The sequence below is a fragment of the Lissotriton helveticus genome, chromosome 3_1 (assembly GCF_964261635.1).
Source record: "Lissotriton helveticus chromosome 3_1, aLisHel1.1, whole genome shotgun sequence".
In the NCBI taxonomy this organism is placed as follows: domain Eukaryota; kingdom Metazoa; phylum Chordata; class Amphibia; order Caudata; family Salamandridae; genus Lissotriton; species Lissotriton helveticus.
This window is the reverse complement of record NC_136061.1, coordinates 573,164,940-573,181,774: the sequence shown is the minus strand read 5'-3', so window position 1 is coordinate 573,181,774 and position 16,835 is coordinate 573,164,940. Positions and strand designations below refer to the sequence as shown.

General features: G+C 47.1%; 1 protein-coding gene across 9 annotated transcripts in view; it reads right to left on the bottom strand.

Moving 5' to 3' along the window:
• The window catches only part of ARMC8 (armadillo repeat containing 8), an 831,002-nt gene extending 816,418 nt beyond the window's left edge, over window positions 1-14,584 (bottom strand). For 5 of the 9 annotated variants that reach the window (XM_078680522.1, XM_078680524.1, XM_078680527.1 and 2 more), the window contains exon 1: window positions 14,460-14,530. In XM_078680522.1, the coding sequence (XP_078536648.1) occupies window positions 14,460-14,504 (45 nt within the window). In that variant the 5' untranslated portion in view covers window positions 14,505-14,530. Of the gene's footprint in view, window positions 1-14,459 lie in introns of all 9 variants that reach the window. The other 4 variants (XM_078680526.1, XM_078680529.1, XM_078680530.1 and 1 more) reach the window with 2 other exon arrangements.
• Between the last annotated feature and the right edge of the window lie 2,251 nt (window positions 14,585-16,835).

Here is a 16,835-nt window from a genome sequence, read left to right as displayed (position 1 = left end):
TGTAGATTTACTTATTTATGCAGTCACTAATAAACATGTTAAAAACATAGAATAATGTAACTATCAGTAATATGTACATTTGTTAAGCAGAACTAATGAATATATATCATTTTTTTATTAAGCATATGTATTCTACACGTTTATACAGAGAAAAACACATACAGGTACATATCTGTAGTACACATGAATGCTTACATACAGGGAGATATTCTGAATATTTCTATTTATTTTTTGTAAGGTGGTTATGTGGGGAAGAGCCAATTCTTGAGTAGTTTTCTGAAGATAAGGTAGTTATCCGGGGATCTTATGTTAGGGGAAAAGAGTTGCATAGTTTGGCTACTTGAACAGAGAATGATATGCGACCCATTACTTTTTTCTTGTATCTTGGGATTTTGAGGCGAGGTGCCACTCTAGAGCGGAGGTTTCTTTACCGAATGTGTTTGGTGATTTTATTCCTGATGAAGACCGTTCCCGTTCCATGTATCACTTTGTGGGTGATACAAAGCAGATTGAAGCTATGTATGGGGGCCCAAAGATTTTCGTATGAGTCAGTTCAAAACTTTGTTTATTTAGACCATGGTCTATGAAACATTTGACATGAACAACATACACTTCTAAATTAGAAACCTCACTTGTTGTTCAACTACATATAACTGCGAGCACTCTTCATGTGCGCTATGCAAAATCCTAATACTGCTACTCTTTATTCTGTAGGTAGTTGCTGTTTATAAACTTTGAAGGACATACAGATCTTGTGCAATTTTAGGGTTTCTACAGATACATTCGCTTATAATTGGCCCTAGAATCCTAATTGGCTCTTGGAGTTTCCATCCCGGAAAGCTCATTCTATGTCACATCCAGTTTATTCATTGTTTTCTTACCAAGTTTTTTTCCGATCTGTTATTCCCAATTTTTCTTTTCATCCAATTTTTATTCAGATCCTGGTCATAAACAGTTGTAGGTAAGTAGCGCTTCCTTCACATGCAAGATCTATTTTTGTGGTCCCAAACCAAAAATTGAAATACATGCAGTCTTTTTACTGGAAACACACAACTTAGGCTCAATCAAATCCTGCACTGAGGGAGACCAACAAGTGGGAGGAGCCTGAATTCCTCTCTGGAAGACTATAAATGCTCTTTTTTGTTGATCACAAAAGGTCAAGTGGCAAACATAGATGAATGTCTCCGCTCCTCTCACCTTTGCTGCTGCCAGAAATAACATCTAGTTATCTAAGACACTTTAATAGCATAACAATGTCATGTGTGTGCCCTTGAAAGTCCAAGGTGAAAGAGCTGGATAAACAAAGTGATCACAGCTGTGTGGAATGCAAGCACTTATTTTGGAAGCACACTACTTTTCAGGTCTCGCCCAGGCAGTGCGCATGCGCTGCTCTAGGAGATGACCTTTAGAAACTGGTCAGCTCTGTTAGCTGAAAGTGTGAGTCTACTGATTTTCTGTAGAAAGACAAGACATAAAATCCCTGAATAGTTGGTGAGTATGGCGCCTTTGCCCACGGGCCGTCACTTGACCGCCAGAATATGCGCCACTGCTATGTGGATAATGTTTAAGTTCGTAGGACTGATGCGCCGCCTTAGCAGAACCAGTTTGTAAGTCTGTTCCTAGACGTAATGACTGCTAACTTCCCACATGCAGCAGGCGTTCAAGAATTGTGTGAAGAGCAAATACTAGAGACTGAGCGATACTTCTATCGAACACCGAGCTGCGGATGAAACCAGCCCTTTGATCTACATCCCTCTCTGCAATTGGACTTCAAACAAGTTCCCTTCAGTTGGTTGTGATTTATTTGAAGCAGACATGCTGCACAGCTTGTGTCCTCCTCCTATGTTAGCACAGGGATCCACGCAGACCTGAAGCTTGTTTAGTTGTTGCATAGTGTTAATGGATCAGAGGTGTCAACTATTGTGTGCCTTTACACCGTGGTTGTTTCTTCTGTAAGGTGAGAAAGTTTGACTGGCTTTTTTGGTGTTTTTCTTTTGCTCTGTTTGAGAAAGACACATGTCTCTTTTTTTGTTGGGACTGAAAATGCCACTAAGCATGTATTTTATAATTTGCACTTTGTGTACTTGGCCGGCACTCGCCACTGAGCACCCTCCGAAGCGACGCTCTGGGTAATTACAGTATTGACATGAACATGACAATCTTACAAGTCTGCGCCAGTACACTGAGGACATGTGTGATTCTTTAGTCACTTGTGAGCTAATCCTTGATTTTTATGTAAATGCTCCATTGTGCCTTACTGAACAACGGTGTGTACTCCAATTTGATAAGTGTAAATGACACACATGTATGGTTTGTTTGAAAAAGTTTAAAAGTCTGCGCCAGTACAGCTGAAGGCGACACCTGTAGAGTCCTACAGTAAGCTGCAACACAATCTTCCATCTCAAACACTGTCATAAATGACACGAACAATAGTCTGCGTTTTCTTTTGACAGTGTTACTCCATTACACTATTATAAACATATATAAACAATTGCAATTTCTTTAACCTCAAAGTGTTTCTCAATTGTAACCAGATCCCTTGTGTTTATCCCTCCTTCCATCCTGTTGTTAAAAATGCCTTTAAAACTCTTTAGCAGTAGCTTCACCAGCGCTTCTATGTTTGCCGGCTGTTTTGAATCCTTTGTTCTGATAAGTACAGCCTGTTTTAGTATTAAGTAATGTGTGTTGGTTAAACATGTCTTGTAGACAGTTTGTTAATAAATTAGGTGAAATATTACAAGCATAAGCTTTGAAACTAATTTACCCTGTCCCTCGTTTTGTACCAGAGGTTGTACCTGTAGGTGGCTGTTTGAGGTAAAATGGACAGAATGGGTATCTAATCGCCAGTGTTTCTGTTCATATGTCGTTTAGCGCGGTATGTGAGAGAGAGAGATATGAGAGGTCTTTGTTGGGCTATCTACCCAATATGAGGCCTAGCAAAGCCGAATTAAATGTGCTAACAATTCCAATCCAACTGACATAATTCCACTAAACACCACATATACACTCTACAAAACATGGGCAAAAGACAATATCATTTACAACGCCAATAGCTCAAACTCAAGGAAATGTGAGAGCTATTTCATTCCTTTTTAGATCACAAAAGTAAACAAGCATTTGCAACGCAATAGGTCTCGCATTAGGAAATTTTGAGTTATTTGTCCTGTACATGGCAAATTTGTTATTTATGTGTTATTTTTGAAAATTGTGAAATTAATAGCTTTGTCATTTACAATGGTAATACTTTTATTTTTTGACAATGTGACACCAATAGCATTTTTAATGCAACATGTTTTGTATTTATGTGACTTAGAAGTATTGATTTTACAAATATTTTTTTTTTTTTAAATAATTCATACTGAGTTGGAGGGTGGAGTTGGAGGGCGGAGTTGGAGGGCGGAGTTGGAGGGCGGAGTTGGAGGGCGGAGTTGGAGGGCGGAGTTGGAGGGCGGAGTTGGAGGGCGGAGTTGGAGGGCGGAGTTGGAGGGCGGATTTTGAGGGCGGAGTTGTAGGGTGGATTTTGAGGGTGGAGTTGTAGGGTGGAGTTGGAAGGTGGATTTGGAGTTGTAGGGTGGAGTTGGAGGGTGGATTTGGAGGGTGGAGTTGGATTTGGAGGGTGGAGTTGGATTTGGAGGGTGGAGTTGGATTTGGAGGGTGGAGTTGGATTTGGAGGGTGGAGTTGGATTTGGAGGGTGGAGTTGGATTTGGAGGGTGGAGTTGAAGGGTGGATTAGGAGGGTGGGTTTGGATGGTGGAGTTGTAGGGTGGTGTTGGAGGGTAGTTTTGGAGTTGGAGGGTGGAGTTGGATCGAGTGGTGGGCGTATCGAGCGGTGGGTGTATCGAGCGGTGGACGGATCGAGTGGTGGCGCTAGAGTGTGTGCGCTAGAGTGTGTGCACTAGAGTGGTGGTGGATAGGGTGGTGGATAGGGTGGTGGCGGATAGAGTGGTAGAATGTTGGTGGTAGAAGGCTGTACTGTGTGTGAGAGAGAGAGTGTGTGTGTGTGAGAGAGAGAGTGTGTGTGTGTGTGTGAGAGAGAGAGTGTGTGTGTGTGTGAGAGAGAAAGAGGGTATAAGAAAGTGTGTATGTAAGAGTTGTACATACATAACTGCGTGTGTGCACACTTAAAAAAAAAAGTACTCTTTCTACTCCTTTCTAGGCATAATCACTTTTAATATTTTACTGGACTAATTCTATACGATGGATATCTAGTAAAAAAGGCTGCTTATGGGCAAGCAGGCCACAGCTGGGAGGACAGTTTTTCTGTAGGAAAGGATGCATTGGTTAGAACGGACAGTCCTTTTTTCGCCTAAATACAGTCCTTTTTAGAAGCAAAAGGCACCTATCAATTATCTCTCAGTTACTCTGATATGCAGTGGTGCTCAAGTGAAAGTTAGAAAATGTGCCTCTTTTCGAATTTTTAATTTAGAAAAGTAAGCAGATCCAACGTAACAAGTGTATGCCTATGAAACCAAGTTTTATGAAAGAGGGGTATTTTTGTAGACAGTTGTCAATGAAAAAGCAAACTTTGTTGGCTGAGACAGAGAGCATCGGCATGACAGAAGGAGTAGTTTAGGGCTGAAGAAATCTGAGGGAAGTTGATTTGTATATCAGAATAAACAACACACACATACACAGCCCGTCACTCAGGCTCATGCTGAAATGCGCCGTGTGGCACAAGCGTTGGACCTAAGCTTAACCTCTGACAGGAGAGCCCCTCTTGATCTGGTCACTCACTCGGTGCAAATGGGGGCTGAATTATTTTTGTGCCAGGGCTGTTTTAAGTTCCCAGTCCGGCTCTGGAGGAGGTACTGTACTTCTGTGGTGTGGAGGACTTACATGCTGCAATGTTCTGGGTATGGAAATCCATTCTCTAATTGCATCTATACAGGTGGTTCAGTCCTCAAAGAGCGGGTACAAGAAAAGGCAGATCGGCCCTTGATCCGCGTGGACGTACTCCTTTCCATAGTGAGCTCACGCCCTCATCAGAGTACCTAGATTCTGACGAGCGCAAGCTCAGCCGTGAATCTAGGGACACATCGAAATAGTAGGTACCGTGGTTCTTGGGGACAAAGGAACACGGCTGCCAAAGATAGCAGACGCTGCCAAGACGCAGAAAGGGGGGTTTGCTTTTGACAGGTGCGTGTCACTTAGGACCCCTTTCGTTTCCCTCTTCTGTTCTTCCGAAGTATTTATCACCCAATGCTTGAAACGCACAAATAGTAGCCCGGGTACTCACCATCCCAGAGCACCTGTCTGCTAATGACTTGCGGACAACTCTCCCGCTGAAAGTGCTGCACCCCTGCTTATAAGTGCGCGTGCCCCCTCTCAAATGAAAGAAATGCGGTTACCTAAATTCACCTATTCATTTAAAGCACTGCAATTAACGAAAACACGCCGCTCAGACCAATTATACCGGAAGAGCTAATTTACATATGTAGGAAAGCGTCACTTTTTCACAGGGAAGATTTCGATGAAACTAACTGTTTCAATATTTATTCATCTGTCTCTCGGTGAAAAAGATAGGCTAATTGGTGTCTCGTTGGTAGAACAAACAGGGTAGCATTCGGCCTGTCAGGAAGACAAGGACTAGATATTTGATGCATTCCTTCTTGCCTTTACCACGTGATTCCGACTTCCGATGTAAAACCACACTACAACTAGCGGAAGTCAGGCAGCCTTCGTTGGGACGTGAGCGGGGCCTGCAAACAAACAGGAAGGAACTATCGGGAGAACGTCCTGGAACCCAGCACGCTGAATGCTGGCTGCCGAGGGACACGCAGAAAGAGCCCGGTAAGTGGAGGAGGAGGGGAGGGGGGGGGGGGGTGTACGCGCGTGTGTCTGTGTGTGTTCGAGTGTGTGTTCGAGTGTGTGTGTGTGTGTGTGTGTGTGCGTGTGTCTGTCTGTGTGCGCATGGGTCTGTTTAAGGGGGGGTGCGTGTGTGTGCCTGTGTATGCGTGTGGCTGTGTATGTGCGCATGCGTGAGTGTGGCTGTGTGAGTGTGTTTGCGCATGGGAATATGAGGCACAAGAGGGGCACGGCGCCGTTGCTCGCCCACGAGGTGAAATCTGCGCTTGTGCCCCTCTCGTGTCTACATTCCCAGATACGGGCAGCAATAGGTCTCGAGCAGACTCTGATCGACCTAAAAAGGTGTCTGCGTCATTTCACGTGATAATGCTTGTATGTTCCAATGAAATAATGTGGCCAGTCTTGTTTATTATAACTTTTCAACATGCTGCATAGCAGCCACTCTGCTCTACAACATAGCGTAAAAATGAAGGCCAAGGAAAAACCTCTGGCTAACCACTTATAAGGTCCCAAAGGCGAGACCTATTGGATATGCCAATGCTTGTTTTCCTAATCATAACTGAGCAATTCGTTCCCAACATGTGGGTGGAACCAAAGCCCCTCTCCTGGTGATTCTAACATAATTGTCTGGCGACACCTGCGCTTTCGAAGCCAGACCATTAAGAAAAAGAAACAAGCATTTACAATGCAACGGTTTCGCCTTTGGAAAAGTTTGAGCTATTGGCATTATGAATGACAAACGTTTTATTTATGTGTTAGTTTTGAAAACAGATAAATAAATGGCATTGTCATTTACAATGGCAATAGCTTAATCTCTCGCAAATGCGATTTGTATTGCAACTATTTCACTTATCATTTTGCACTACAATGAAACCTGTTCCTTCTCTCACCCTCGCCTCTCTCCAAAAAACACACAAGCTTCTCTCTGTGGGACCACCTCCTCTCCCATGTCAGTGCTTTAAGTGGGGTGAAAAGGTGGTGGGGTCTCCAAAAGGGGCATGGCCATATAGGTGTAACTAGGAAACTTTGGCAAAAGTATGGCTGTGGCCTAAACGCACCTAAACACTGCATGCCACCTGACAAGTATTCAAGGCACCTTTATGTGTGTTGTCTGGTAGTGCTTCTAAAAACATCATACATCAGCTAACACAAACACCTAAAACAGGCCCGATCCATTAGCTGTACCAATGCTTGTTAGCACTGATTTGTATTCTATGTCACATAAAGGAGTAACTCATTTTCTTCCTGTCACTCACTCCTGCTGCAGGCCACCTCTCTCTGTTATTCACTTACACTCATCTTTTTGAAGTCTCTCTATCTACACATTTCACACCATCTGCACCACTGTCTTTCACTCTCTGCTACACATCCTTCCTTTCAACTCCTCCCCGTCAACATCGCCTCTCACACGCCCTGCATTTTCATTTCCATTGGCCCTGTCCCTATTTTGACAGCTGCATACCACCATACATTCCCCCATAGATCGCCGTTACAATTGGCCCATATGTGGCCATCGTTCTGGGCGCCCAGCAGAGAGGCCAAGGATTGGATGAGCATTTAGTAAGAACACCTTTATGCGAGGCCCTGTCAGAAAGTGGAAGTGCCTTCAGCCTCAGCTGCAGTTCTCAATCATGTCTAGTCATGAACAATCACCCACACCCTGAACTCACACAGACACCTCGAGGTGACTGGGCTTGCAGTGCGGTTATGCAAGATTCGTGCATTGCATGAAAAACAACATTACAGAAACCCATCTGAGATATGAACATATGCTTAGGAAATAGAGGCGCGCACATGGTTCACCATTAAATAAAGCGAACGAACTTTAACAGGAACTTAGCAGGGCCGGACTGTGAACCAAAACCGGCCCTGGCATTGTGCTCAGCCGGCCCCCCCACCCCCCAGGGGATATTGGGGGTGCGACCGCGCTCTTTGCCAGGGCCGGTTTTCGTCGCTGACTTGGGTCACCTTAAAGGTTCTTGCACACACTGTCAGAAATCGGTGTTTTCCTTGAAAGTCAATGGCATGAATGATGGGTCCGGGGGAGGGGGCATTGCCTTTTCATTCACTGGGAGTGCCGAGCTCTGGCAGGACCCGCCCAACTTAAAGCCATGCCATGCTCTGCTTCTTCCTACTTTTTTTCGGTTACCGGGCCCCTGGGTTGGTTCCAGCCACAGCCGGGGACAGGTGTGTGTGCCCTACGCTCTCACTCGGAGATTGCAGCGGTGGGTACACTCTTTGCACCAACTGGGGCATCTGGAAGGGCGGAGGACTGCTACAACGCCACGTGGCCTCTAGGCTCTGAGGTGAGGCGAGTGTAAACCCGGGACCCCCCTCCCCGCACCTGCCATCACCCCATACTCTCTCACCTTGGCATCTCTTGAGTGACGCTCCGATGCCAGTTTACACGTGCCCGTGTTGTTAGCGGAGGGCTCGCTGTACCGCACCGTGTCTCCTAGCAGAGCCAGCCTGGGCTTGGGGGCATAATTAGTCGTGTGCTCTGCGCCAAACCCCAAAAGGGGCAACGGTGCCAATTTACAGTAGTCGCGTGTTGGGGGGTATGATAGCAGTTCATTAGTGGGAAGGCGCACCTGTTTGCTGGACTTGCCCACACCGGCATCTCGCGATGATTTCACCCAGTTTAGAATTAAGTGCCCCACGGGAAGAGTGGCACATGTGAGCTTTTAAAGTGCCCCTTGGAGCACGCAGTGCTTACGAAGAGTGGGAGCTGGTTCACTGCCCTTTTGAAATGCCCGTTGGCACTGCCAACTTTCTACAACGGCACACAAAGCCAAGGGTGTCTCCTCACAGATTCGAGCGAGAACTGGGTAGGAAATGTGACTAGCAGGCCTTCATTTCCTTATATACGTGCCCATTGGCACCGCCAGGACCCCCGGCACAAGAATCACAGACGTGCCAGCTGGTCAGGTATTACTTTGGATTGTCAGAGAAGCTGTAGGGACGGGCTCCGTCTGTGGTGCCCCTTGCCCATCACTAGACGCCTCTGCCAGCTAGAGACGTGCCCTTCAGGGAGCTGGCGCCTGGGCTGCCGCGGTGACCCCGCGCCCCAGGCTCATGGTTCCCGAAGCCTGTGGTCGCAGGCTTGTTCCAGCCACGGAGCTGGTGGGCACTTGTGCACGTCCTCCTCGGAGGGCTTGGCATCCGCTGGGCCCTGGCACTGGCCCACACCCGGCTCTGGCGACTGCAGATTGGCCCGAATTTCTTGGGCTGGAGCCGGGACCGCTCTTCCCCCTCAGCATCCACCCTCCTCCTCTTCCTCTCCTCCCCCTTCCCTGGCTCCCGCTGCTGCACAAACCAGGACTGTGCACAGCAGCCAAGCGGAGCCCGGGCACAGGATCCGGGAGCGCGGGCTGTGCAGGGTGGCAGGGCACGGCGGGCCATATGTCAAGGACTGGGCAGAACCAGACGACCTCCGAGGACAGGTGAGGGACCCTACTCCGTGCGGAAGACGTCTCTGCATACTATAGGCTGGCACCGCTACACTCTCAAGTGCCGCGAAGCAGCTCCCGGCTGCACGTGGCACTATACCGAAGGAATGATATCAACGGGCGCAGTAAGGGAAGGGGTGAAATGGTGATCTGGCGGGCCAGATGCTCCGTGACTTTGTGTCTGTGCGTGTGGCAGTGCCGAGGGCACCCTTTCCTGAAGGTGGGTCTCCGCGGAGGGGGCAGAGGCATCAGCGCCAGGGTTACGGGGAGCCCAGGAGTGGGGACCTGAGCTCCCAACTGACGTCCTCCGTTTTTACGAGTCTTCTTTAGTTTTTGGCCTCGCTGTTTCTTTTTAGGCGCTCCGAGGCCACCCGTGCGCCATTTAACGCTATGTCAAATTAAATGTAGTTATTAACCTGTCGGCACTTCTCCGGTCTCCCTTTTCGGCATGGGAGACCGGCAACATCGACGGCGGCAATCTCGCTGGCACTTCTCCGGTCTCCCTCTTTGGCATGGGAGACCGGCAACGTCCTCCGCATCTCCCGGGGCTCCCTCCAGGCCACGGGAGCCCCGCGGGCGCCGCCATACTTCTTGCCGTCTTCCTTCTTCCCCCGGGCTGCGGGGGGCGGGCACTTCCGGCCGGCCGCGCTAGGATTGGCCGGCCGGCCACTTCCGGGTCGCCGCGGGCAGCGCGGCGGCCCGTCTCTAGCTCAGGCAGGCGGGCGGCGAAGTTTCCCGAGGAGTGGGCTCCCTCGTGGACCAGCAGTGACGTCCACGCAGCTTCACCAATCAGGAGCAGGATAGTCACTGGTGCCGGCAATGCCGGACCAGATTCGGGGGCGTTCCCGGCTTTCGGCTGACGTCGCGTGACGTCGGCAAAAGCCAAAGAATCTCGGGAACGCCTCCGAATCTGGTCCGGCATTGACGGACAGGCCCCTCGTCCAATGGCTAGGCTCCATTTATGGAGCCAGCCAATGAATGACGAGGGCCGACCCAAACCCACACTACAGTTCTCATTAGATTTCTCCTGCGCAAAAGCTGCTTGCGCAGCTTTTTGCAGTCGAAACCTAAAAAGGACTAATTAGAGGATTCATTCATAAATAAAGTCAGAAATGTGCAACTGCAGTTCTATAAACTTTTAGGACTGCAGATTTATAACTTGCGGAAATTCATAAGAGCTTAAAGAGGTCAGCCTGGAAATCACAATCTTAGCAAACTTCTCTGAATTCCATTTGACATGAGCAAATATACACCTGTACATCTGCTTTTGCAAAACCAGTGCAGATGCATTTGTTACCACTGTGTTTTCTTTATTCTCCAATAGGAAATGTTTTCCTTAATGGAGAAACGTCTTTACCTACATCGTCACTTCTTTTGGAAATTTTGCAAGGGGTGGTCCCTTCTTACTCTAGAAAATGGTTTACTACTGCCCTTGTCAGGAGCAGATTTCCAACCTTTTGCCTGATGGGAATGAGTTAGAAGTTGGTAAATACCCTTAAACATGCAGGTTAATGGGTGTGCACAAACACCTGCTACCAGGTCTTATTAGATTTATTCACACAAAAATCTTCATGCGAATTAATCATTTTGTGAGCATAAAACTACCTTTTGCATGAATAAGCTAAGCATAGTTGCATAGATAATTGACCATCGGCCCTTAACATTTTGACACTCACAAGACCTAAGAGTTCATCTAAATGTCAAATGAAGCCCAGTTATTGAACCATATAGAATTGGAGAGATGTTCACAATTGTGCAAACAAGGTGACTGAGGCACACTGAGCGCATGTGCTCAAGCCAAGACCTATACAATGTACTTAAGTGGCGTAGCTCAGGCTGAGTGGTCTTGATGATCCTCAATTGGCAACATGGGCACGGGAGCACAAATAAAATCTGCCTTATTTACGGACATTTTATGACATTGAGCAAATACTTAAAAGTATATCTGCCAAAGCATTTCACAACCCGATTCTTTGAAAACTCAGGTGAGAAACCGAGCTATGACACAATGCAGTGGTATATACTAAACTCTGGTATGTTTTGTCACGGAGTGTGAACACCCAGCAGGTGTGTTCAAAAAGCCCTCACCCACCAACCTAGTTGGTGGCATGCTTCATCATCGGGCCCACCCAGTGGCACCTAGCGTGCCCCGGGTGTGCTTCAACGCCTGACTACAGCGGAGCTGGTATTTTACTGAGTGTGCGGTGAAGATAGTTAAGGAAGTGATGTTAAAACGGCTGAACGGTGGTCCCAGTACCCGATGGTAAAATTAGACTTTAATACCTGGGCCTCCGTCAGCGGTTAAAAATAAGGCAAGGGGATGTAAGGGGCGAGTTACGACCTCTCACATCCAATGGGTCAACATGTTTCAGCCAGTGCCTTATGACTAGACTGGCTTTCTTCAGGACCTAAAATAAGTGAGTGCAAATTACCTAGTGGGGGTGTACCTAGTGGGGTTACCCCCACTAGGTAATTTGCACTCACTTATTTTAGGTCCTGAAGAAAGCCAGTCTAGTCATAAGGCACTGGCTGAAACATGTTGACCCATTGGATGTGAGAGGTCGTAACTCGCCCCTTACATCCCCTTGCCTTATTTTTAACCGCTGACGGAGGCCCAGGTATTAAAGTCTAATTTTACCATCGGGTACTGGGACCACCGTTCAGCCGTTTTAACATCACTTCCTTAACTATCTTCACCGCACACTCAGTAAAATACCAGCTCCGCTGTAGTCAGGCGTTGAAGCACACCCGGGGCACGCTAGGTGCCACTGGGTGGGCCCGATGATGAAGCATGCCACCAACTAGGTTGGTGGGTGAGGGCTTTTTGAACACACCTGCTGGGTGTTCACACTCCGTGACAAAACATACCAGAGTCTTCCCCCTCCCCTAAAGTAACTTGAGCTAGTCTCTTTTTGATTTAATCATATATTAACCGGGGACATGGACTAGCTTTCTGGTCCTACCTCTCTCTCTTGATTACGCACCGCATATACTAAACTCTGTCATTACCTAGTCATGGGATATTCAGAACCTTGTGGTGATCAAAACCCTGCACTTAACAGTGGACATTCATTTAAAAAAAATGTGAATATGCAAACTGTTGTAGTTGGAGCGCAGGGTCTTCATACAAGAGTTAGAGGCCATTCAGGTAAGGGGTAAGTTCTCTATTCCACGTTAGGCACTTTTGTTACTGTCTCAATAGATTGGTACTGTTAGTCCTCTATTCTGTCTCTAACTGTAATCACTCCCAGGACCTGGTGTCTGGAGAAAAAAATCTCTCAAAGGATGAAATCAGACTGCATGAGTTGTTTTTTGTGTGATCCCTTTAAGTAGTTGATCAAGTTTTGATTTGCAAAAAGATGCAAAAAATTCAACTTGAGATGGCTGAGCTGATTTGCATGAAAAAAACATTTCTTCATGTTCTGCCACCTCTGAAAAATGCTGCAAGCTAACAACTTTCTTTCCAGAGTTCTTCACCAATGTACTTGAGTGGGCAGTCAGGAGATCCTGCTCTAGGTCCTATGAACAACACAACGTTCCTCATTCTCCCAGACACTGAAAATCAATATAGTCTAAGCTTTCTAACTTCAGTGATGCTAAAAAAATGAAAGAGAAATACTGCTTGTCCACATTCGGAGAAGGAACATAGATCAGTCTGGTGACCTAAGCACACCTACTGGAGTGAGAAAAAATTACCCAATAGATGGATATTGTGTCCTTAACTCAGCCTCACACCCCTGCAGACCAAATGGGGAGTTGGCCCTGTTCACGAATTAATAATTCCAGAATAGAAGAAAAACAACGAATGTTTAGGAATGAGATTGTTCTAAAAGTAACCCATATCCACCACACCTCCTGCCACGTGGATGCCGTTAAGCAGACTTACTATGGCAATAGAAAAACAGTTCCAGGGTAAACAGATCCTTCTGATGTACAAATACGAACCGAGAAAAAGAAGGAAAAGGTAACAAGTGCCGCCACTGACACCCTTTATTATTTGAATTCCACCCCGCGCTATAAAATCACAAGCATTCAATCCAACATCAGGGCGTCTTTGTGACAGCTACCCCCAAGCATCTGATAAATGCAATTCTCACAATAGCTAAAACCCTGTGTCTCAAAAGACTATTACAATCAGTGAACAAATATCGATAACTGCAGCAAAGGAAGACCACGAGAGAAAGTCTGATAAAGATGTAATATCCCTTAATACAAGCAAAATAACGTTTAACATTAAAAAAACAAATATGCTGGCTGAGTACTACCTATGCAGACATTGAAGCTACGTGCATTTCTTATAAATAGTTTAACATGCTTATAAAGACTATTGTAAGTGAAAGATAAGCATACAGATATAAAATGTTATTTTGTATACGAAAGCAAGATAGAAAAGCTAAACAAAAGTGTTTTCCCGGGCATAGGTAATGCATTCTGATGGCTTGCACTATTATGTCAGGTCAGTTGAGAAGCCCCTTTTTAACAAGGGATGAGTAACATCTCTTCTCCGAAGACGGTCAGTAGTAGTCGGGTTCCTTTTCTCTTTGATCTCTATAATTTCGTGATCTTCGAGTGAAGAATGTCTAGGGAGGATGAGAACTTCAGCCAGGAGTAGAAGGGTTGACAACTGCATCATCCTTCATGCTTAAGGAGAGTGTGTGTCATTGGTCACATCGGGGCAACAATAGTTCATCTATGTGGGGAAGGCATCGGTAACCTTCCATCCAATAGTTTTCTGTGGACTCCCCCCTCCAGGAGCGTCACCCTCTCTTTGTACTGCCAATGTCGACCATCCTCATGGAGGTGTATGCAGCCCGCTTCCTTTCTGTAAAGGTGGTCTCTGTTACCTCCTTCCAATTTATGAGATAATATCTTCTTAGGATATAGTTTCTTCGCTCCTAGTAAGAGGAGCTAGTCACCCTCCTTCTCCCTTGAGTTAAGGAAATATCGATAACCCTCTATGCGGGGTGCGAGTAACCTCTGGTTCCTCCTAGTTGTCATTAGCTTCTTCCCCTCTGTTTGGGCTGGTCACGTCAGAGAACTATCCGCTCTCTGAGGTGTCAGTTAGAGGTAGGGGAGTGTCACCAGTAGCGTTATCTTTTTTCCAGGGGAAGTAGAGAGTCAACTACCCAATGATTACTTAAACATGCAGCAACATTTCTAACACATCAGCACCCGTCCACCCTGCCGCCCCCCCACCATACTCACAGACAGCACGCTCATCCGGATAGGAGTCTCCAGGAGACACGCCATCTTGGTGCTCCCCCTCCCCGCCCGCATAGTCCGCCATGGAAACAAAAAAAGGACTACAACAGTGGGGTTCGCTACAGTGGGACGTGGAACAGTGCGGCTGCCATCTTGTAAGGGAAGGTTTGAGTTTTCCCTCTGCATGAGCCAGCCCGATAACACCATATACTACGTGATGTTTAGATCTTTGTATTTTTACTATTATTCAGAACACATTGTTTCAAAAACCGTCCAAACACGTTTGTGGGGAACGAATAGCTTTCAGGTATAGTGTATAGTTAATAACATATGGTTGGCATATGCTGACGTGAGTTAAGAATGCTGCGAGGTCTTGCCTGTGATCTTACGTGATCTCTAAGTTCGCATGTATTTACTGACGACGTTTTAAAATGACCGTCCGTTAACACACACCCGGAGTCAGCACACAGGTTGGCACATGGGCAGTCTTTTTCTATGTCTATGACACCCAAGTTCCGCACTGTGCGCGCCGCCGATATCATGGAATCCGGGTTAGAAGGAGTAGTAAAAATGAACAATTGTGATTAAAATTAAGAGTGTGTGTGTGTGTATATAGCGTTATATATTATTCCTGCTATGTTTGTCCCCATAGACTTCCCTTGGAGTATATAAATAATTTCCTATTTAGAATTGTATGAGTTAAAAGGAATGTTAGATTGGAGCTTGGAAGTTGCATCTGTTTGAGGTATGCTTCGCTCTCTCTCCTCGGTGGGGTCTATGGATATAAATAAAGTATCAGTGTTTTCTCAGTGCTTAAAAACTTAGGATTTGCATAGATCTAAGAGATTTGAATACACATGTTCTAATCGACCAATTCCCACTTCCCAAGATCAATTTGTGGTGTGCGCTCTAGTCTGGGTGCGCATACGCGATGACGCGATGACGCACCAGACTAGAGCGGAGAGGGCGCGCATGCGCAGAGGCTAGCAGAGAGAGGCGCGAAAGCGGAGAGCGGCAGTTGGCGACCGGAGCTGGGGACAGTTAGACGCTCGGCGCCCTTAGCTTAAGAATACTTGCATAAAATGTATGGAAATAAATCTGGTTAATCACTATACTGACTCAGAGTGTTCTGTGGAGGAAACAACATTACAGTGGCGACGAGGCTGGGACTTGGACACCACCCGGTGCAAGGACGACAGCAGACACCCCCACAGCCATCCTCAAGAGTCAGCAAGGCTAATCACCGGCAAAGAAGAGCTAAAGGGCGTGGCAGCAGCGCAGCAGCAAAGCAATAAGCTGAACATCAGACACACAAGTCAGGTCAGTGTGGTCCCAGACGTCAGGAGCCCCTAGGCTGCACCCTGGCAACCAAAGGAGACCCTCCAGAGCCAGAGAAAAGGGGGGAGGTGCACAGTCGGCGCACAGTGCGAGAAGTACAACCCCAGGGAGCCCAAGGGGCCAAATTGATACATCAGGGAGCGCAGGAGTGTCAGGTGAACCCACTCAAAGGAGGGTCCAAGAAGGAAGACCCAGAGGTGAGGGAAGAATGGCGAACCAGGCGTCGGCCCTGATGGCTCCAGTTCCGTTTCTACCGAGACCAGGTGAACCCCAACTCAAATGGGAAGACTGGAAAGATTATTTCCTAAATTACATCGAGGCCCTGGGTGATGAAAGCGAAAGTGAGTTCACGCCGGAAAGGAAAAAGAGACTGCTGCTTCACAACTTAGGCCCAGAAGGGGTGAGAGTGTTTAAGAACCTGGTGCCCAAAGAGAGGGGTGCAGCGGAGACGGATGTGTTTGCAAATGCGCTAGATGACATGGACTGCCATTACCGCCCAGCGGTCTGCGTCTCGATAGACCGCTATAACTTCCAACAGCGGAAACAGGAGGCGGGAGAGTCCATTGACGATTACGTGGCAGCTCTTCGCCGTCTAGCAATCACATGTAGGTATGGCAACCTGCAGGATGAGTACATTAAGGACCAGATTGTAATGCACACCACCAGCAGGTCGGTGCAAGACAAGCTGTGGGCAATGAATGAGACAACCCTGAAAGAAGTGGTGGCGATGGTCAAAAAGGCCGAAATGTCGAAGAGAGGTGCAGACGCGGCGAAAAGGGAAAGTGGCCCAAGACAGATGGTCAACAAGATTGAGGAGGCACCACAATCCAGTAAACCCAAAAGTAACTTCGGGGACCCGAGGAAAGATATGAGAGGAGCTGGGAAACAGGTGACTCGCTCTGGCCAGGGATCAAAATTCGCATGCTACAGATGTGGTAGTGCAGCACACGCGGCCCAGGACCGGCGTTGTCCCGCCTTCCGCGCTAGGTGCTCGTTCTGTGGGTTGACTGGCCATTTCGAAAAAGTCTGCCGAAAGAAAGG